The sequence below is a fragment of the Ambystoma mexicanum genome, chromosome 12 (genome assembly GCF_040938575.1).
Source record: "Ambystoma mexicanum isolate Mex_15411 chromosome 12, UKY_AmexF1_1, whole genome shotgun sequence".
Lineage (NCBI taxonomy): Eukaryota > Metazoa > Chordata > Amphibia > Caudata > Ambystomatidae > Ambystoma > Ambystoma mexicanum.
This window is the reverse complement of record NC_090936.1, coordinates 1,236,312,357-1,236,335,176: the sequence shown is the minus strand read 5'-3', so window position 1 is coordinate 1,236,335,176 and position 22,820 is coordinate 1,236,312,357. Positions and strand designations below refer to the sequence as shown.

The window sequence follows — 22,820 nt, the reverse complement described above, 5'->3', positions numbered from 1 at the left end:
GGCGTATAGTGTGTATACTTATGTAGAATATGGTGCCACCATAATGGGCTAACACATAATGGGCCTCATTACGACCCAGGCGGAGGACCATGGTGCTATTAGCACCATGGTCCATGCCAGTGTCCGCCATGGCGGAATGGGGAATTACCACCCCATTCCGAGGTTGGTGGGGTGGTAGTTCCCCATACCGCCATGGCCCTTCCCCATTCCCATTTTTACCCCATAGGGCTCAATGGGAATGGGGAAGGCGCTAAGTACGGTGCCGCAAATTGCGGCACCGTACTTAGCACCAAGGTCCCTTTGCGGGTCCCTACTTTAACGACTGGTAAAACCTGCCGTTAAGGTCGGGTCCCGCGAAGGGACCTCGTAATTAGGCGCTAATAGGTTAACGGCGCCGCAGCCTTTTACGGCGCCGTTAACCCATTAGCGCCTGGGTCGTAATGAGGCCCAATGTATCCAAAACCCAGAGGAACACTATGAAAGAAAAACACATGGCAAGCACACGTGCACCCACTGCCCACCAACAAATCCATTTGTACACCACAGAACACATACACATAAAATTCCAAACCTATTGGTTTACTCAGTGTTTGTTGTTTACAGTCTCTGCTGGTTTTCATAGCCTTTGTGCAATAGGTGAGATTGTCAGTTAGTAAATCCTTTTGCTGGTCTCTTGTTTCCTGACTCGCAAGTGGTTGATGTATATGCAGTCTTTGTTAATCAGTTATGCACTTGTAAATTACATCATCAGTGATATGATGGGCTGTGTGCATGATGATGTACTAACTATGTAACTGAGTATCTAGAGGCTCCAATCACCGTGGACGAACTGGACGCAGTGATCCAGCATCTTCCTACGTGTAAGGCGCCAGCGTCAGATGGACTACCCAGCAAATTTTACAAAGCGTATAGGCAGGAGTTGCTCCAGCCACTGCTGGCCACGTTTAACGAAGCCTATCAACGGGGGGAGCTGCCAGAGACCTTGCGAGAAGCGGTGATTATTCCGCTCTTGAAACCAAGCAAACCCGAGGCAGTCTGTGGGTCATATAGGCCCTTATCGATGCTCAACCAGGATAGCAAAATACTCACAGCGGTGCTCGCTAACAGACTTAAGAGAGTAATTGGCAGATTGATACACCCAGATCAAACGGGTTACGTCCCCGGCAGAAATATTACTGACAACCATAGGAGGCTACATCATATTATAGACCAAACAGAGAGGGACCCGAGTGACCTGGCCATTGTGTCATTGGATGAGGGCAAGGCCTTCGACTCAGTTAGGTGGCCTTGGCTGATAGCGACCCTAAGTGGGTTCGGGATGGGGCCGGGGTATATGAGATGGGTCAAGATGTTCTATAGCTCCCCAATCGCCAGGGTTAAAACAGGCGCCATAATTTCAGAGAAATGGCAGCTTGGTAGAGGGACCAGACAGGGATGCCCATGGTCGCCCATGTTATATATTCTCGCGCTGGAGCCGCTGGCAATCTGCCTTAGGCAACAATACGGGGAGGTGGGGATTCAAACTGCAGGAGGCACACATTTGATATCGTTATATGCCGATGACATGCTTCTTTACCTGCGCTTCCCTGAAGAGAACCTGCAGTATGTCCTGGAGGTGATGGAACGCTATGCCACTCTCTCTGGCATATCGGTAAACCCGGGGAAGTCCAGTGTGTTCCCCTTGGGGAGCTATAGGGGCATTCCACCAAATAAATTGCCCATTTTGCAGATACCCTGGCAGACCGAGACGTTCCGATACCTGGGCATAAATATATACCATAGTATTGAGACGGAGCATAAATGCAACATGGAGAGGGCGATGGAAGGCATTAGAAACAGCATGGCGTTTTGGTCTAGACTGCCCCTAGCCATGATGGGAAGAGCAGATTTGCTTAAGATGGTTGTGTTGCCCAGATTGCTACTCTTCTTCATGAATATCCCGTACTTGATCCCCAAACACTTAACTTCACAGCATCTGCAGGGGCTTCATCTGGCACAACTCCATGAACAGGGAGGCCCTCTGGAAATTACAAAACTCTTGTGAAATGGGGGGTATTAACTTACCGAACTTCGAACTGTATTACTTGGCAGGGCAGCTACTATATGTGGCTAGGTGGCTGTCGGAAAACGAGTCGGCGGAAGACAGACTCGATCTATCAGCAGCCTTTGACCTCGTCGATCATCATACCCTTACGGAACATCTGATGACCTCAGCGGCCTTCTCTAACCAGGCAACTGCCTGGATCCAGTCCTCCCTAGCCAAACGAACCACTCGGGTCTTCTCCCCGGGGGCCTCAGCACTCCCTGTCCCCATCACCTGTGGCGTCCCTCAAGGCTCGTGCGTCTCGCAGACCCTATACAATATCTTCACTAAGCTATTGTTTGACCGCCTAGATAACCTGGGTGTCACATACACAAACTATGCTGACGATACCCAGGTTCTCATCACCCTATCAGGATGCTACGATGAGGACTCCACCAGAATCAACAATCTATATTTGGAGATCCAAGCCTGGATGGCAGAGCATGGTCTATGCCTCAACGACGAGAAAACTGAGCTCCTTCTTGTCGGCTCCCAACCACGGCTAAACAAACTAGACCCCCGTTACGCGTCCATCAACATAGACGGTAACCTAATCACAGTAGCCAAAGAAATTAAAACCCTTGTGGTTTATCTAGACTCTACTCTCTCGCTCAAAAGACAGGTAAATGCCACAGCCCCTTCCACAGCTTACACAAATAAGCTTATCAACGCCTGCAAACCTTTCCTATCTCCCTCCAGTTGCATTACTCTAGCCAGAGTGCTAGTGCTCTCAAAAATTGACTACTGCAATACACTCTTTCTCGGCACATCAGAACACAACCTGAACAAACTACAGGTGCTTCAAAATAATGCCCTCAGAGCCGCCCTCAGTATCCCACGACACGCCCACATCTCCAGCATCAGGCAAGATGCTCACTGGCTCCCTGTACGAGACAGAATCACTCTCAGATCCCTCGTCATTGTCCATAAATGCCGCTCCAATGATGCACCCAAATACCTGGCAGACAAGTACCACAATCACACATCAACTAGACCAACCAGAACGCCATACTCACATTGCCTTTCCGTTCCCAAATTCTCCCTAAAAAAAGCAGGTGGCGCCAGATTCCTGGTCCTAGCTGCCAAACTATGGAACGCTAAACATTAGAACAGAACACTCCTTTTGGACTTTTAGAGCCAAAACTAAAACATGGCTTTCCAACAAAAACTCTGCTTAATGTACCTCTTCTCCGCATGTCCTTGTCGACCATCTTGTAACCTGGTCTACCACACGTATTGTTGTTATTTCACAGTCTGTATTGTATATTTTTGCCATGTTGTAACTGTATCTAAGTCTCCGGCGCCCGGTTACCCCAGGGTTCGGCACGCGGTACAAAATAAAGAAACTAAACTAAAGAGGCTTCTGCAGGAGGACTTCGCTCTGTATTCTCTTAGAGGGACAGTGTGGTTGCCGAAAACGAAAGTGGGGGAAGGGACGGCTGCTGGCGCAGGGCTGGGAGGTCTGGCGTAGAGCATGGCGAACCGTGGGGGACCCGGACCCGCTTTCCCAACAGGTCCTGCTTGTGTGGGGGAGACTCCCAGCTGATAAAAGGAGTTTGCAGATACTGGGAACCGGTGGGCCTGGCCACCTTGGGTGATGTGTGGCAGGAGGGGAGGTGGTAGGGTTCCAGAGGCTGATGGAGGAGACCGGGGTGCACAAAGGCCAACATATAACGTACTCCAGAATTATGAAACGGGTGAGAGATAGGTGGCCCGAGACAAAACTGGCAGAACAACCTGATGCCACAATAGAAATGATGTACAATGTCTCGGAGGGCGGGCACAAAATATCCCGGATATATGAGCTAATGAGCACGAAGGCAGGAAGGGAACTGCTCCACCTGAGGCATGATTGGGAGGAGGAGGTGGGGGAACCCATGTCGGACGGCCAATGGGACAGGGCCCAAAGGTATCATAAGAAGGTTTCCCGGAATGCGAGACTCCAGCAGGTCCATCTATACGTCACCCATAGGGCGTACTTGACCCCCGGCAGAGTATCCAGATTTGGGGGCGTGGCTGCACAGCTATGCCCCAAGTGCGGGGAGTTGGAGGCTGGGATGCTTCATATGTTCTGGGCAGATTCTGGATACAACTGAAAACAATACTGGCTGGCAGTGGGGTGGTACTTGATGTGGGATCTGCATGGGCATGCATGCTGGGGATTTTCCCCAGGCCACGTAACCTAAAGCATATTAGCAAGATGAAGGATCTGGCTTATATCTTGGCCAAGCGCAGAATTGCTATGGGCTGGAAGGCAGCTCACCGGCCCAGAGTGGAGAGGTGGTGGGCGGACCTCCTGAAATGGGCAGAGGCAGAATCTGTGGCCTGGTATGAAGCAGCCACTAGAGGCGGTGAGGAGGAGGTGGGCCCTCTGATGGCTTGGAGGCAAATGGTGGCTTCAATGGTGAACCCGCACCAGGCCCACTGTGAAATAGACAGCATGGATGTGATGAGGACAAAGAAACAGGGAGAGGCTCAGGTGGATGACACAGATGGAACGGCTCGAGTTAATAGGGGGGAGGACAGTAATGTGTATTTAATAACGGAAAGCATTAATCTTGATTGTGAATGTCCGAAAAGTTTGTATGGTTGTTTATTTTAAAAATAAAAATTGTTTTTAAAAAAAAAAAACGATGTAACTGAGTAACATGGATATACCGCAGTACTGCCTGGCTCGTTCTAATGGATTGTGTCCTCACACAGATTTCTCATCTTAGATATATAGGGCCTCATTACGAGGCTTGCTCTCCCGTAATAAAGGGGGCCGGTGCGGGACCGGCCCCTTTCATTACGGGAGCGAGTATTACGAGGTTCCCTTTGCGGGACCCGGATCAGACGTCTGGTAAAACCAGACGTCTTTTCTGGGTCCCGCGAGGTGAAGAGGGAGGCAACAACGGGACACTTGTAATGTGCCCGTTGTTACCTCCCTCCCCATTCCCATTGAGCCCTGTGGGGGCTCAAATAGGAATGGGGAATGGTTCCTGCAAGGAGGATTTACCGGGTCCTCCTATGTCGGAATGACCCGGTAATTTGCCATTGCAGGAACCCGGTAATGGAGCCTGGTTTGGAGGTAGCCATGGAGCTAATAGCTCCACGGCTGCCTCCAAACTCGTAATGAGGCCCATAGTGTCCTCCTTTGCAGCTCTCATAAACTTTTTCCCAGCAGGGCGTGCTGTGTCATCTTTGTGACCAGATGTGATGCTGATGCCAGTACAAATAGCGCGCTCAGCGCACTGTGACCACAGTTCCTTTTTTCCGCCAGCACGCTACTCAGGAACTCTGCCGCACAGAAATTCAGACGCACTTTCTTTTAAAAAAAGTCCTTTGAATTTTCTGAGATTTTATCATCATGCCTACTCCGAAACCCTCGGGTTTCAAAAAGTGCAGTAATTGCGAAGCTCAAATGTCGCTCACTGATCTCCACAGAATTTGTTTGTGGTCCCTTAGTACCAACCATATTGTGACGGATTGCAGCTGGTGTCAAGCTATGACACCTAAACTATAAAAAGGAGAAGTCCTCTAAATTGGCACTGGGTCATTGTCTTCAAAGTCGGCAAGTACAACATCGTCAAAGCACAGACCTGACAAAGTTAAATGTTCCACGACTGATAAATTGCCCTGGAAGGAGTAAAAAATGATCGAAGAAGCACCTTAAAAGATCTCACTCGAGAAGCGACTCCCATCATTGCTCTTCTTCCTCATCGAAGAAGAAGAAGAAAAAAGAGGAGACATTCTTCCACTGACTCATCTCAAGAAAGACAGGTACGTTTCCCGTCTAAATCTGCTTCCGCTGAGAAGTGGGAAGAATTTCACATCAAAAGGATGCAGTTCTTTGAGAAAGCAGGTCCTCCCTTTCTCTCTTCGTCTGGGAAAAAGACCAGCGAGCCCATGGCACCTGACAAAGCATGTCTCGACACCACCAATGTCATCGGCGACTGATGCGTTCTTCGACGCTCCATCAGATCTATCGGCACTGTCGTTGTCAAAAATGTATTCATCGATGACAGTCAAAGTTCCCTTGACTAGAGGGGCGTGGCTGGAGGCTGATGGCGGCTTAGCCCTGTGAGCTCCACAGCCGGAGACTAATACTCCAAAGATGTGGCCACTCGACGTGCAGCTATAGCAATAAAATTAATAGATTCCAGGGCCGGAACCCTTCAGGAGTTGGGAGATATGCTTTTTGTTATCCCGAAAACTCGCAACTAGTAATAAATTGTCTCAGCCGACAGGCCTGCCTGCTACTGGCAATGAAGCAGCAATATGGCCGCCGGGCCATCCGTGACAGAGCCTCGCTGACAGAAGCGGCGACCTTCCATCTGAACCAGCATCAGATTAAGCTAAATGACCACCCATCACAAAGCTCGTAGAGTGTCAAAGAGGACAGGGCACCCACAGCTTCAGTGACACCTGAAGCAGGGATTGTCATGAGGCGCACTCTCTACGCCGCTCTCTAATCCTACGGCGGTGACTGATTGAGAGACTGTAGCTGCCTGGCTACTGCAGAGGGATCCTGACTAGGAGAGACAGACTTGTTGCGAGAGATCAACGAAATTGCCAGCCTGCAAGTAGTGGTAAGCGAGACGCGGTCCGCGGTCCATGTTGGAGGCTTCAGTCTCGGAATCAGAAGCACCCATTAGGGAGAGGCGCAATCAATCCCATCCGTGCAGTGAAACTGCAGCACCTTTCGGTGTCAACAGTGCTCCTTTCCTGTCACTCTCTGGCCGGCCTCTTTTGGCCCTCCTCCTGCTCCCACCTGTGAGGCAAAAAACTTTGGGGTCATCTTCGATCCTCACTCTCCTTCTATCCCCACATCTCTGACGTCTCTAAGAAGTCACACTACCAACTGCACCTTCTCAAAGGTATTCTTCCTTTCCTCTCCTTCACCCAGAGGCCCACTGTCTCCAGAGCTCTGGTTCTCTCTATGCTGGACTACTGCAACAGCCTCCTTCTAAATCTGCCTGCTTCTACTCCCTGCTCTCTGCAACTCATCCAGAACAGGACTGCGAGACTTGTCATTGGCCTCAAGCCCAGGGATCGTATCTCTCCAGGACTGAAATCTCTGCACTGCCTTCCAGTGGCTGCGAGGATTAAGTTCAAAACCCCTCTGCATTGTCCATAAGGCCTTCTGGGGCCTGGGGCCTCTATACCTTCAACTAACTCTCTCTTCCTAAATAATTTCCTTCTCGAGCTATTTGCTCAACCGTCTCCAACTCCCTCAGGGTCAGTCGCTTCTCCAAGCAACGAGTTGGTGGTAGATCTCTTTCTTCGGCTGGGGCCTCCCTCTGGAACAGCCTCCCTGCCTCCCTGAAACCTGAGGAGAATCATCTCTAGTTCCGGAAGCACCTCAAAACCTTTCTCTTTGCTTCTGCTTTCTCTCCTCTCCCATACTGACTTCCTGACTGATACCGAAACTGCTCTGGTTACCTGGCCACCCTCTGATCTTGGGCCCAGACCCTCCCCCCGCCAGTTGCTTTCCTGCACTGCCCCCCTGGCAACCCTCGCACTTGGGGACTGTTTCTGTACCCCTACAGTCCCCCTACCAGCACTTGACACCCAATGTCTGCACTTACCCTTGCACTTTCCACCTGTTGGCTGTACTTTACCTACTGTTATTTATTCTATTATCCCATGTACTGCTCTGTACCCCCTCCCTCCCGCCGCACTTTCCCCCCTCCCCCTTCCCATGCACTTGCGCAATCTGAATGACACCTGGCCTACTAGGATCGCTGTTTGTTTTCCCTTTGTTCACCTCCCTTGCCTCTTCGTGCCTTGAAACACTTGTGTATAGGCGCGTTACAAATGCCATATCATATCATATCATATTATTGGCACCACAAATGTGTTTAGCTCTGAATTAGCATGTAGAATGGCTGACGGGTCTTACAATCCCACGTAAACTCCAACGGAAGGGTGCGGCCAGGCAGTCTAAAGAGTGAGTGGCAATTTAAGCGAACTATCAGGTATGCAGCATTCATGCTACTCCATCCTAGTGCGTGAGAACTTCCCTCAGCAAGAGTCATTATCATAACGATGCAGAGATAGGAATAGTCAGACTGGAAAGGCCATCCCATCTGAGGTTTCCGCTCGGATTCCCCAGAGTTAATTGTTCTTTGTATTTGACCAGCAGCGCCAAACACCTCCTCCATTCGTATTGTGGACTACGTGGGATCAGGTATATTTAAAATGAAGTCTGGGAAAACTAGAGAGAAGGGGACAATCTCAATCAAAGACTCCTGCCAGTGGCCTCATCAGTCCAGATCTGGTCCTTGCCTTTGACTCGGACACACAACCAGCCACGAAGAGCAATATAGTGCTGCTACTTCAATCAATCCAAGGTATGGCCTCCACCCTACAAGAACTGAAAGGCTCGTTTCAGGAATTAGGGCAGAGTGCCCAGCAAACTGAGACCAGAGTTGGAGTCCGCCTTCTGCAACCAGGCAAACTCTTATGACCAACTGAAACGGCGAGTGGTGACACTGGAAGCTCGTAGAGTTTCTGTGGATGAGAAGCAAGAAGGAGACTGAAAACCGCTCAAGACGGAATAATATCCGCATTAGAGGTATCTCTACAGAAGCCAAAGACCTAGACAGTTATGTCAGAGAATTGTTTTTGAAGATCTTAGGGGAAGTAGAGGGGGATCTCAGGCTTGATGAGACTCACATGGCCTTATGACGAGTTGGGCAGTATCCCTAAAATGCGGCAGTAACGGTGTTACTGCCACATTTACCACTCCGCCCAATCTCAAGTTGGCGTGTTTACTCCCAACTCCGAGCGCAGTCACCGCTGGCGGTATTACCGCACAGTAATTGCACTGAAAATTCCCCATTGGGTCCATTGGGGAATGGGGAGTAACGGTTAGCGCCCAACCTGTGATCCGGTGGTAATACTGCTGGACCGGTGGGCGCTAACGCAAATAAAGTTGGGCGGTATCCCATAATGAGGCCCTAAGGAACTTATCTTTCAAAAAGCCAGGATCCAGAAATCAATTCAATTCAGAGGTAACACCATGCACCTGTTTCAGGACCTGTCCCAGGGGACCATTCAGAAACAAAGGGCGATGTGTCCGCTCACTTTATGGCTCGCATACAAAAAGATCCAATACCGATGGGGATACCCGTTTCGCATTCTATTTCAAATAGATGGACACCAGCATCCATATACTTCTCTTAGTTTTATGTTTGTCCTTTTGTTATGATGATAGCACACGTTAAACTGATATTATTTAATTTTAGCGATATAAGGCCGAGATGTGCCTACATTGCAGACAGTTGTTGAGGGCCAATGTTATACTTGCACCAGGGTTTAATCTCAATGTTACGCTTGTGAATGGCACATGTATTGTTATTGCAATGTTGCTCCATTTGATATCTCAATAAAACAAATAGGAATGGAAAAAAATTGAATGGAAAAAAAGGATCCTTTCTCGAGATTTTCTCCAAGTGTAGAAGGCATTTTACATTTTCTTTCCAGGACATTTTCGATGAGGAAGACGAAAACAGGCTATCTGATCTAGCCACTACCCTGCACGACGCAAGTAGCTTGGACACTTCTCCTGAGGAGGAATTCCAACAAGGACATCCTCAAGCCCACTCTCAAGAGAATGATGGCGAAAGTGACTGATGCCTTAGGTTGGGGTCCCCCAGCCAGTGATATAATGGAATGTGACTTGACAGACATCCTAGATAAGGGCACAACCTTTAAACCTGTCCTTCACAATGCCATCGAAAATCGCCTCTTCTGGCTATGTAAGTCTCCCTGCTCGGGGCCAGCAGTCCGCAGGGATTTTGCTAAGAAATACAGACCAGCCTTGTTTGATATGCAATTCCTTACCAGACATCCAGCACATGATAGTCTGGTGGTACAGGTTTCGACTGTTGGCAACAAGGCTAGTGCGTATCCCTCTTTACCTCCTGACAGGGATGAGAAACGTTATCATCCTCTGGCTAAAAAAAGTTTTGCCTCTGCTAGCATGGCACTAAAAGCTGTTTATGCCCACACCTCATGGTCTACAACAGCTGAGCCAGCAGAGCACATCCTGAAGAGGGGAAATTAAGAAGATGGAAAAGAAGCCAGGAGCCAAACCCTTCAGTCAGAACTCGACACGCCTCGACCTACAAGTGACTATCCATCCAAAGCACAGGAAGTACCTGAGGTTCGTCATAGGCAACACTCACTACCAGTTTCGAGTTCTACTGCCTTCCGGGCTTACCTCTACCCCAAGGGTCTTCACCAAGCTGTTGGCGGTAGTGACCGCCAGTCTCGGGAAAGGAGGGATTCACGTCTTTCACTATCTGGGTACGATCTCCGGATCACGCTCTGGATCAACTCAATCGCACCTGCCACCTTCTCCACAAGCTGGGCTTCTCCCACAATTTAAAAAAGACTCAACTGACACCTTTTCAAATGCTCCAATTCATCAGACCGGTCCTGGATTCTCCCCCGGGCGAGACTTTCCACCCCGAGGAGAGGGCTCTACACATCCTGCAGATGGCCACCAAACTCCAGAACACCCAATATCTGCCAGCCCTAGACTTCCTATGGTTGCTCGGCCTCATGGCATTCTGCATCTTCCTGGTGCCAGAGCCTCGATTGAGAATGAGATTGCTCCAATGGGCCCTGATATGTCAATGGTCGCAGTTCTCTGGCAGTATGACAGACTTGATTCAAGTCCCAAGCAGAGTTACTCAGAATCTCCTCTTGTGGACTTGCACCAAGAACTTGAACTTGATGGCAGGAGAACTGTTTTGGCAACCGTGGCCAGAGGCAACTGTAGTGACAGATGCATATCTGAAAGGCTGGTGCGCTCACCTGAACGAGCTGATTGTGAGCGGTTGTGGTCCCTGTCAGAGACACAACTTCACATAAACCTGCTGCAGCTAAGGGCTGGCACTGATGGCTTTTTTGCCCTCCACGACGGGGGAGACTGTCCTGATCATTAAGGGCAGCACAGTGGCCATGTACTACATCAACAGAAGAGGCAGTTTAGGGTCACTCTCTCTGTGCAGAAGGGTGTGGCAGCTCTGCTTCTGGGCATTGCAGAACAAGATCTCCCCATCAGCAAATCACCTCGCTGGGAAAGAGAATACAACGGCAGATGCCCTGATCAGGCACGTCTCTGTCACCCACGAGTGGGAATTGTGCCAGGAGGTTCTTCTAGAGATCTTCACACTCTGGGAAACCCCTCAAGTGGATCTGTTTGCATCCAGCGTGAACAGGAAGTGCAAAGTGAATTTTCCCAGAGAGAAGCACTGGGGGACACATTGGTGGTGGACTGGAGCCTTCAGCTCTTTTATGCGGTCCCACGATTCCTGTCATTCCTCAAGTAATCAGGAGGTTGAAGAGGTATGGAGCAACCATGATCCTGATTGCCATGGACTGTGCCAGGATGACATGGTACCCAGACTTTCTGGATATGGCGATCTGTCTTCCACTTCATCTTCCCCAGAGGCCAGACCTTCTGTCATCGGAGGAAGGGCTGGTGCTTCACCCGAGCGTACCCACCCTTAACCTGCACGCCTGGCTTCTGAAAGGCTAAGGTACAGGGATTGGGACCCTCCAGAAGACATGATGGAGGTGTTGCTAACTAAAACTCTATACCACTGATATTGGAAAATTGCTTGCAGCTGGAGCAGAGCACAGGATGTAGATGAATTGTTCTGTGACACCTCAAGGGTGTTGTCTTTTCTTCTTCATTTGGCAAGACAGGGCCTTCAGGTTGCCCCCGTCAAGGGTTATTTAGCTGAACTCTCTATCTTTGAGCGCACGCCAAAACAAAGGTCGTTCTTCACGATCACCTTGGTGGTTCAATGTTTAAAATCCCTGACGAACACCTTCCCTCCAACCCCTTTGGTGGTGCTGGCATGGGACTTCAACTTGGTGTTAACATTTTGCGTGGCTTCCCCATTTGAGCCGTTACATTTGTGTCCTTTGAGGCCACTATCCTGGAAGACAGCCTTCTTGGTGGCAATCTCCCCGGCCGGCCGAACAAGCGAATTGCAGGTACGTCATGCAAGCCACTTTTTACAGTCTTCTCCAATGACAAGGTGACTCTTGGCGTGCGTCCCTTGTTCCTTCTGAAGCTCCTATCTGAGTTCCACCTGTTGCAGGCAAGTTGTTTGCCAGCTTTCTATCCACCTCCTTATCAATCTAAGGAAGAGGAAAGGCTGCAAAGGCTCAACCCCAAGAGGGCTTTGAGTTTTCACATCGCCAGGATGAACCAATTCAGGCTGGAAGTCCAGCTGACCATTGGATATACTGGCCCAAAAACAGGCAAAGGAATAACAAAGCAAGCCATCTCTAGATGGATAGTGCTTTGTGTTTCTGAATGCTACACCACAGCGGTTGAGGAAATCCCTGAAGGTTTCATGGCACATTCCACTAGAGGTGTGGCAGCTACCTCTGCTATCCAAAGAGGGGTACCTGTTAAGGATACCTGTCAGGCCGCAAGTGGACCTAAATACATGTTTCCAAAACACTATTGCCTGGACACATTGTCTGCAAATGAGTCTCATTTTGGCAGGGCTATCCTGCTAACAAGTGTTGACATAATCTCCATGGAGTTCACTCCTTCCCTCCTCCTTAAAGTCTTACTGCTATTGGAGTCAATCTTAGATGAGGAATACTTGGGAGGACACAAATCAAATAGAAGAGCAAATGACTTACCCCATGTAATGTTCTTTCTGATGGATGTTCCTCCCACAGATTCCTCATTGCCCTCCCAGCCTACCCCACGGTTAAGGAGCTCTCTAATACAATTATACAATAGCTCTCCTGCCACGTTGAAACAACTACTTTCTGTCTCTAATCCCTAACGCAGCTGTGCAAGGGAAGAAATGACAACTGAGGTCACAGGGCGCCGAGCGCACTATTTGTACAAGCATCACTGTAACATCCGGTCACGAAGATGACGACTCGACCACCGATGCCAGAGTGCACAAAGTAAAAAGTTCCTTAGAGCTGTAAAGCAGGAGAACATATATTTAAGATGAGGAATCCGTGGGAGGAACATCCATCAGAAAGAACATTACCACGGTTAAGTCATTTGTTCTTCCGAGTTGCATGGAATGGCTGTGGGATCATTAAGAGCACATCCATGACTGTGATTGTTGGTTTTTAAATATAAAAAAGTAGAACCCACAATAAAAGTCAATGGGCCTCATTACGACTTTGGAGGCAGCCATGCCTTAATAAGGGCATGGCTGCCTCCAAAATCGTGTCTGGGTCCGGGTTCCCTGAATGGGGAAACACTGGGTCATTCCGACTTTGGAGGGTCCGGTATATCCTCCTTCAGGGAACCCGGGCCCGGTCCTTCCCCATTCCCATTCGAGCCCCCACAGGGCTTAATGGGAATGGGGAGGGAGCAAACAACGGGCCCGTTAATAACGCCTGGAAAAACCAGACGTCCATAGTGGGTCCCGCGAGGGAACCTCGTAATAGTGCACAATGGGTTTAACGGCACCAGCACCATTACCGGCGCTGTTAAACCCATTCGGCACTACTTGTAATAAGGCCCAATGAATACAAATAAATGACAGTATATGTTGGTGCCTCATTTCCAGGTGTTGGGATTGATTGCTTTTCCTGAGTGGCTCAGATTTTCCATGAATCCTACAGTTGTTTTACTTTTCCTATCGGATTTGTATTGGCTCCATAACCTACTGAATAACATAACATTATCTATGCCACTTGCTGCAGCCTCATATAATGTTGTCTTTTTTTATTTTTAGGTGTGTTTGCAAACCTGGATATGATGGAAATGGAGTGGACTGCGTTGAAGTAAACGCTTGTACGTCCTCGTCCAATGGAGATGTTTGTAACAGCAATGTAAGTCTGGTTTTACTACGTTTGTTTCTTTTGATTTGTGGGCATATGCTTGTGGTGATTGTCCCCTGGGCCAGAAAACAGGAAGTGATGGCTGAAAGGCTGTGAGTTAATCTTAACCACTGGTAATCACTCTGGGAAACCCTACACCCCACAATTTTTCAGCCTACCAGGCCATTATAGAAGGGTAACAAACATGTGCATATCAGGTTTGATCCCAGCTCAAAAAGGAAAGTCTAGCCCAAACTGCTAGGTCACAGCCATTCTGAAAGAAACCCCAAACATGTTTCGTCTTCTTTGTGCATTAATAGTGAGGTGTAGCTTGTGTCTCAAGGCCCAGCTAGACCCAGACCAAGCCCCAGGCCCAGGCCCACTTGTGGTGACGACTATTACAAAGCACAAAAGGGATGGCTGGATGGTTCTGAATTGATCTAAACCACTAGTGTTGCTCTGGACTACTAATTTTCAGCCTGTCATGAAGGGACCATATGCAAATCAGGCCTGGTCCCATCCCAAAAGGAAAAGTCTGGACCAAACTGGTTGGCCACATCCCTTCTGTATTATCAATGAAATGTGTCTTGGGTCTTGAGGCATAGCAGATTTTGAACAGATGTCACTGCATATCCATCCCACTCGGGATAACTATTGCAAAAGAGAAAAGGAATGTCTGGAAGCTTTGGAATTCCACGGCAGGATCCGTGTACAATAAGTCTTGATGAATGATGGTAGCTGATTAGCTAACAGATGTTAGCAGGATCTTTCTATGGATGAAGGTTTTTGATTGGCTTCTATATGTTAGCAAGATCGCTGTAGACATATGGGCGACTCATCCCTGAGGCCTCTTGTTTCATGTGTAACAGACCCAGCAATATGCAGTGCCAGACCTCTTTCTGAAGGAACAAGCTCCTGGCAGACAAAAGGCCTCAGATCATTGTCTAGCAGGGTCAGAATTGTGGGACTTTAGAAACAAGGACCAAGTGAAGAGGTAGACAGTGGCACATATGGAAGCGCTGAGCAGAGTAGAGCTGTGACCCACATTCCCTCCTGGTGGCAGACTTTGTGTACTGGTAGAGAACCCCTCAACTAAAATGCCAGCTCTAAGTGTGCAGGCAGGCACTGTGCCTCCATGCCCTCAACACCAATCACAGCAGCTGGCCTCCCGTGATCGCAAGACATAACAAATCTGTGTTTGGCTGGCAAGTGTATTAGGGTATGTCCATGAATGTGAATGCATGGTTGGCCTGCAAGAGCTATCTGGATCTAACATGTATGTTGGTATGTGATTGGTCAGAATGCTTTGGCAGGATCTGTGTATGCTTAGTGGTGTGTGTAGCACAGCTTAGTTATGTTTATACTGAACTGAGCCTTTACATTCACACACTAAGGCAGATGGTAGCCCTTTTCCACATTTTTGGTTAGAGGTTCTATTTCAGGTACACGTACCTTCAAGAGCTTAATGCTTGGATCTTCCCACCCGACTGCAAAACTCACACACCCTGGTCAATACACTCCTAGTCTCCAATTACTTGAATTATCCATATTTGATGTCCAACAGTTTTCACTTTGGTTTGTACCATTTTTCCTCCAGTAAAAGGTGTATTATTTTAGACTTCAGTTGTACAATGTTTGGCATAAAAGTAACAGTATAAACTTGTTAAGATTCTCTTATATCCAAAGGCGCTCTCTATTTCCCCAATTGTAGGAGTTTCTCTCACTCCAATCCTAAGAATCTCTCTCTCTCTCTCTCTCTCTCTCTCTCTCTTTCTCTCTCTTTCTCTCTTGCTCGCCTCTGGTGTGTTTCTCTCCCCAACCTCTGGGTAGTATTGTATCGCTGCCAAACCTAAAGCTCTGGAGTGTACACCTACCAAATCTCTCGGGGTACTTCTCCCAAGCGTCTGCTGTATGTCTCGCCCCAACCTCTGGGTTGTACTTCTCCCCAAACCCTGGGCAGTGTTGCTCCCCAATCCTAGGAGGAATATTCCCCTCCAACAACCATGGTCTATTTTTCCCCAACCTCTGGGTGTATTACTCTCCGATACTAGTATACCCTCCCCAGCAGTATGATTATCTCTCCCTTCATCCATCTTTCTCTTTCATCTTTTCTTGTTGTTCACTCCTTCCTACCTCCTAACCTAAAAACGTTTCCTATGCTCCTCTCCAATTATCCCCCTCTGGCGCATCTCTTCTAAAAATCACCTCTCCCCTTGTAAAGCTCTCCTCCTCCTTCCTACTCTCATTCACCGCCTCTCTTCCAGCTGCTTCCCCTCCTTACTTCTCTCAGTTACCCCCACCCCTCTCTGCCAACTCTCTTCCTTCTCCACTTTCTCCCTGTCACCATCTCTCCTGCCACCTCCAAAGCTTTCTCCTCTTCTTATTCGGTCTGCTCCTTCTTTCTGCTCCCTCCATACTCCCACAATGCCCCTTTTCCTTGTGTACTTATTATACTCTCCCAATCCTGCCCATGGGATCAGTGTTAGGCTGAGCCCATTGCATGTAGAGTCCAGTTCCTGGAGTGCTGTTTGGTTCACATTTCCCCCATGGGCAGTGTTTCTTTCTTTTGTAAATTTCTAGCCAAGGCTTTTTCTTGAGGGTCCGCCATCTCGGTTTTCTAGAATCCATGTATGCTTGGAGGTAGCGCCCATTGTTCGGAGGGCCCGCTACACACTTCTGCATTCTCCTGAAGTCGTGTGGAGGTGTGTTGGTAGAAGAAGCTGTTACATTTGTAGTAGTCCACACCTGCAAACAAGTTAATTTGAGAATGGAATTTGGGGGTCGATGTTGGGCAATCACGCCCTTGAGAGCCACTAGTTTGTATACTGTAGGGTCTATGCAGATATTTCTCATGCTCATCTCTGTACGTCTGCTGGCAAACGTGAACTTCTTAAATCTACTATGCTGCCCTTCTACCAAGCCCTTCTAGGTGGAGGTGGGGTTGCCCAGGGTATGCTTCCCATGCCGCCCCTGAACCTGGGTTCCTGCCAGTCCATGGATGCCATGGCCTTCAGGGAGTGTGCCACAAAACATTTTACATAGTTCCACAAGGGTGGAAAGCATAGGCTTCCAAATGCACTTTACTCCAGCTGGACAATGGATTTCCCTGAGGAGTTTCATGAGGAAAGAGAGGGTCTTCTGAAACTGGTTCTAGGCCTCCAGGATCTAAGTGGGAAGAACATCCTTCCAGCACCTTTGCCTGGCAAGCCCCATGGTTCTTTTCAGGAGACCATGCCAAAGGTGTGGGAAGTTTGAGTTTGGGCTCCTACAAAGTTTTGAGTCTAGTATGACCTAATGGACTTTGTGGACGAGGGTCTCCCTTGGGAAACCCTTTGGATCTTTAACCCAGAACTGGCCTCTCCTGATTTAGCTCCTTGGGAGAAGCCAGCGACTGTCTCTGCGGTGGATTGTGACCTTTCTAAGAAGCCTTATTCAGCTCCCTAACATCCTAGTTTTTTCACGACCCGCTCCTCGCCAAAGAGCTTGGTGGTGCAGGCTGCAGCTGTAGGACTGAAGACCACATCCCACACATCCCTGACATCCAGCAGGAAGAGCAAAAAGCAAAATGCCATGGGCAAGGTGTTCGTGCTCAGGTGCCTTGGGTGCACGGCAGTTAACGCCACTTGCACGTATATGAGATATACCTATAGTCCATGGAGAGTGATTCCCGACCCAGCTGAGACATTGCGTACTACAGAGTTGAAGGAGAGTTTTGAATGGACTGTGTCCTCCCATGTATTCCTCAACTCTGATATACTCCGATATCCTGCTTGCAGCTCATAAACTTTTTATAGCAGAGGGGGGCGTGCATCATCGTCGCCGACTTCGTATCCCTCAACGGCCTCCGTCCGTCTCAAGTATGACGTCGGCATCAGTATAAAAGGCCTGCACCGCGCCTGTTGCTACAGTTCTGTTTTTCTGCACTGTTTGCTCGAAACGTTTCACTTGCCTCAGGGTTCAGTCTTAGTACGCACTTCATATTACTCGAAGATGTCAAGGTCTACCCCGAAAACGGGATTCAAATGATGAGCCGATTGCGGTTCCAAGATGTTAATTACGGATCTGCACCAAGTATGTCTTTTGTGTTTGTGGACGGGCCACAAAATCAATGACTGTGGCTCATCAGCGCCTTGGGGTAAAGCGCTCTATAAATAAATAAATCAATAAATCAATCAATGTCAATCGATGATGGTGAAGGCCTTAAAACAGAGGAAGAGGCAACTCGTCCTGGGTAGGCATTCCCCCAAACCCACTTCAACCACTCTGTCAAAGGTCAAATTGTCTGAATACAAAAGTTCGAGAGAAGTTTCTCCTTACCAGTCAAACATGCAAAATGTTCCAGGTCGAGGCCTCGTCACTCTTTGTCATCCTCCTCGAGGAAATCCAGAAAGAGACGCCATCGTTTTGGACCAACTTCTTTAGATTCCTTGACTACGGGAAAATGGCTAAGCTTCCCTAAAGAAATGGCTTCTAAGGCAGAGTTGGAGGAATTCCGACAGAAGTTGTTGGAGAAGTCGAAAAAGACCTCCAACCCCATCATGCCACGTCAGGCAGACAGGGTGTTGACAAAAGCCACTGTTCGCATACCCAAGAGCCCAGTCAGAAAGGCCTTGAAGACCCCTCTAGCGCCACTTGTGAACTTGACGCCTCGAGTAAAGACTTCATCTTCACTCCAGTCTGTCCCTTGAAAGGTATCGGCGTTGAGTTCCTCGATGTCGAAGTCGACGTTGTCGAAACCTTCAACATCCTCATACAGCTTGTCAAAGGTTTTTTAACCGCAGACAAAAAAAGACTTTAAGTCTATGAGCTCAGCATATAAGGAATAGGAAGAGGAGGAAAGCCCTCTAATTGGGTTTGGCCTGGATTATGGCACTCTTGGTGTCCCAGAAGAGCTCATCTGAGAAGAATCTAAGATTAGGAACCTGGTTGACATGCTTAGGGATGCTAGTGGGCTAGAATACCTAGTCAGAATGTTATTGTTTGTTTTCTTCACATTCCCTCCTCCCCTCTCCCCTGCTCTCACACTATAGCACCTGCATGTTCTGAATGTTTCAAGACCTTGTAAGAACATATTTGTTTTTGTTTTATACCTTCCTTTCCCCCCCACCCCTTGTCTTCATGCACCTTGAAACACAATTTTTGCTGTATTGTACGCATTACATATGACAAATAAATAAATAAAGACACAACTGAGGGATCTGGGCATGCTGATGTATCATACAGAACTGTGATTTCAAAGGTCATAGATTATCTGGGCTGGGGTAGAGCTGCCTTGTAGTTTGAGCAAGATGATGTAACTGATATCCTGCTGCCAAAAAAGCTCATACTCCCATTCCATACAGCAGTCAAGAATAGAGTACTGGAAGATCGGAGGAAACCAGAGTCCACCCCTCCATTGAATAAAGATTTCCTCCGTTGACCCGGATTTTCTCTCTAAGCATCCACACCCGGAAAGCTTGGTGGTACAGGCAGTCACCTCTACCTCCAAGGGGACAGCGTACCCTACAACTCTGCCAAACAGAGATGATAAAAAAGCGGACACCATGGAAAAGAGAGTCTTCTCTTCAAGCGGCATGGCTCTTAAGGTGGTCATTGCCACCTGCGCCTTTGCCAGTGTTACTTATACTCTGTGGGAGGTGGCTGCAATGGTGGCACAACATGTCCCTGAGGGGGAGGAGAGAGAGGTCTTCCTGAACATCATACAGGATGGAAAGGATGACATGGTTCAGTCGCTACATGTCTGCCAGTGCTGTTCTGGGTCGGTTTGCTTGGTTGAGAAAGTCAGGCTTTGCACCTGATGTGCAGTCCAGTCTTTTGGACATTTGGACATGCCCTTCGAGGGCTCACAACTTTTTGGATCCAGGGCGGATGAAAGTCTAGAGAAACTGCAGTCCTCTAAGGCAGCCGCTTAATATCTCATTGTTGCATATCGGCAGCCACAACAGGGCCTATCTTCCTCTTCTTCCTCTGAAGGTGGAGGGGCTGGTAATTTCGTTTCTATTACTCTGTCGGAAGGACGAGAGGCCAGTTTTCTCAAAGCTTCGTGTCTCACGAAGCACGTGGAGGCACAGGCACTGCTACATCCTCCACCTCATTGCCATCTGCAACCTCTGCAGCTCCAAATCCCCTTTGAGGCCTTAAGTCACAAGACTATGGTAGGGGGCAGATTAACCCAGCATCTGGAAGAGTTGTGAAGTATTACTTCCGATGCCTGGGCACTGCAAACAGTTGCCCCTGGATACTGCCTGCCGTTTCTAAAAAGACCTCCAAACTGTCCCCCAAGAGGCCTTTACTTGAAAGAACCAGACCTGCTGCTCTTACCAGAGGTATTAACCCTGCTGGAGAAAGGTGCAATCAAGCAGGTGCCTACAGCGGAAAGGAGTCAAGGCTGCTCCTCTGTGTACTTTCTGATCCCGAAAAAGCACGAGGGGTTGCAACGCATCTTGGGATCGAGATACTTGAACAAGTTCCTCAGGAAGGACAAGTTCAAGATGGTCACTCTCTAGCAGATTCTCCAGGCCCTTCAGCTCCAGGACTGGATGTTGTCATTGGATCTTCAGGATGCTTATTTGCATGTGCCAATACATCACAAGCACAGGAAGTACCTGAGATTTGCCATTGACAGCTCTCATTATCAGTTCCAAGTACTGCCGTTCGGTCAACCTGTGCCCTGAGGGTCTTCACCAAGTTGAGGGCGGGGGTGGTAGCGAATCTAAGGAGGGGAGGGATTCCCATCTGCCCCTACCTGGACGATTGGCTGATCAGAGCCCGCTCACCTGAACAGGCTCTGGAACATCCAGATAGGACCTGCCACTCTCGCCACAAACTCAGCTTTTCCCTCAACTTCAAGAAGTCCCACATTACACCTTTCCAACAGCTGCAATTTATTGGAGCAGTCCTGGACTCTTCCTTGAGGAAAGCTTTGCCACCTGAGGTAAGAGCTCTTCACATTTCGCATATGGTAACCAAATTACAGAGTGCACAACGTCTTCCGGCTTTCAATCTTCTGATGTTGCTGGCCCTCATGGCATCCTGCAGCATTTTCTGGTACCAGAAGCCTGTCTGAGAATGAGATCCCTTCAGTGGGCCCTCAGATCCCAATGGTCACAGTTCTCTGACAGAATGACAGATCTACTTCAGATCCCGAGCAAGATCACGCAGGATCTCCTGTGGTGGGCCTGCGAGGAGACTGTGTTGAAAGGTGAACCTTTTTGGCAATTGTGGCTGGAGATTACAGTAGTTACAGATGCCTCCCTCACAGGTTGGGGTGGAAATACCAACGATCTGATGATCAGTGGACCCTTTGGAGCTGAAGGCAATCAGATCAGCACTGATGGCCTTTCTGCCCTCTCTATGGGGAAAGAACGTCCTTATAATGATGGACAACACAGTGGCCATGCATTGCCTCAAAAAGTGAGGAGGCGTAGGGTCACTACCACTGGGTAGAGAGGCAATGCAGCTCTGGTTCTGGGCAATTCAAGAAGGAATATCTCTATGGGCAGTTCCCCTAGCCGGAGAGGAAAACATGTTGGTGGACGCTTTGAACAGGCAGAACACAGTCTTCCATGAGTGAGAGTTAGCGCAGGAAGTCCTTCTAGAGATCTTCGCCCTTGGGGAACCCCTCACGTGGATCTGTTCACGTCCAGTGTCAACAGGAAGTGTGACCTAATCTGCTCCAGGGAATGTCCTCAAAGAGGAGCTCTGGGGGACACATTCATAGTGGATTTGGAATTTCCATTCCTGTATGCATTTCCACCAGCCCCCGCCATACCTCGTGTTCTCAGGAGGTTGAGAAAGTTCAGGAAGTCCATTATCCTGATTGCTCCAGACTGGGCCAAGAGGACGTGGTAGCCGTAACCTCTGGACATGTCCATCTGCCCTCCGATTCGTCTTCCCCAAAGAGAGAAACTGCTCTTGCAAGAGGGTGGTCGCATTCTTCGCCCAGAAATCAGGGCCCTCAACCTTCATGCCTGGTTTCTGAGAGGTTAAGGTACAAAGATTGGGACCTTCTGGAAGACGTGATGGAGGTGTTGCTTTCAGCCAAAAGGCCAGTGACAAAATCTCTGTACTGAAGCCGTTAGAACCGGTTTTTCAGCTGGTGTACAGATTAAAGGAGTGCTCGTGCAGGCTTTAATGAACAAAGATCTCATTTGTTTTGGATACGTTTGGTCCAGCTAATCTCCATAGCCCATGGTCTGCTTTAATGACCAATATTTTAGGAACTGGTAGGAGTGGACCAGGCCCACACAGATTTCATCCTCCCTTGCTACATTGAGAGCATTAGCAATGCGAGTTTTAGAATCACTACCAATAGTGTCGGGAATAATCCAATAATCAAAGAGCCCAACGGTTTGGAAATCCTTCTTTGGAGACAGGAACCATGGTAGTTGCATTGCTCCTTCCTGGGACATCACATCCCTCACAGCCTGTCGATGCGTAAATAACTCTTCATTGTTCCAAACCCTTGTCCAATAATACAGTGGCTTAGCCTTACAAACTGCTTTGATGGGCTATAGATTTTGTTCAAGACTAACAGGTAAATTAGGCACACATGTGGGTAAACCCAAAAGGTTCTTCGGAAATGTATTTTCTTTCACTGTCAATGGCGCACTATTAGCCCAGCCCCAAAGCTCAGCACCATAAAGGGCTGCCTGCCTGGCCTGGGCTTTATAAGCCTCAAAGGCAACCATCACTGCCCCTCATGCTCCCATTTTGCTAGGGTGCCACTATACTGGGCAAGTGTCAGCCCAGCTTTATCCAGCTGCTCCTTCCAAGTACAATCCTCTTTTATTTGCATACCTAGACATTCTTAGGCAGAGATCTGTTCGATCGGACCATCCACAAGGGCAAGATTAATTCTAGCAGATTTTTTACCTTATTCCCTCTGAGAACCATTACCTTTGTCTTTTGAGTACTGATGGACAAC

The 22,820-nt window shown here is 48.6% G+C and overlaps 1 protein-coding gene across 1 annotated transcript in view; it reads left to right on the top strand.

The window, feature by feature from the left end:
• STAB2 (stabilin 2) overlaps nucleotides 1–22,820 on the top strand; it is a 1,783,079-nt gene that overhangs the window by 556,782 nt on the left and 1,203,477 nt on the right. The window contains exon 24 of the mRNA XM_069629923.1: nucleotides 13,810–13,906. Coding sequence (XP_069486024.1) covers nucleotides 13,810–13,906 — 97 coding nt within the window. The remainder of the gene's footprint in view (nucleotides 1–13,809; nucleotides 13,907–22,820) is intronic.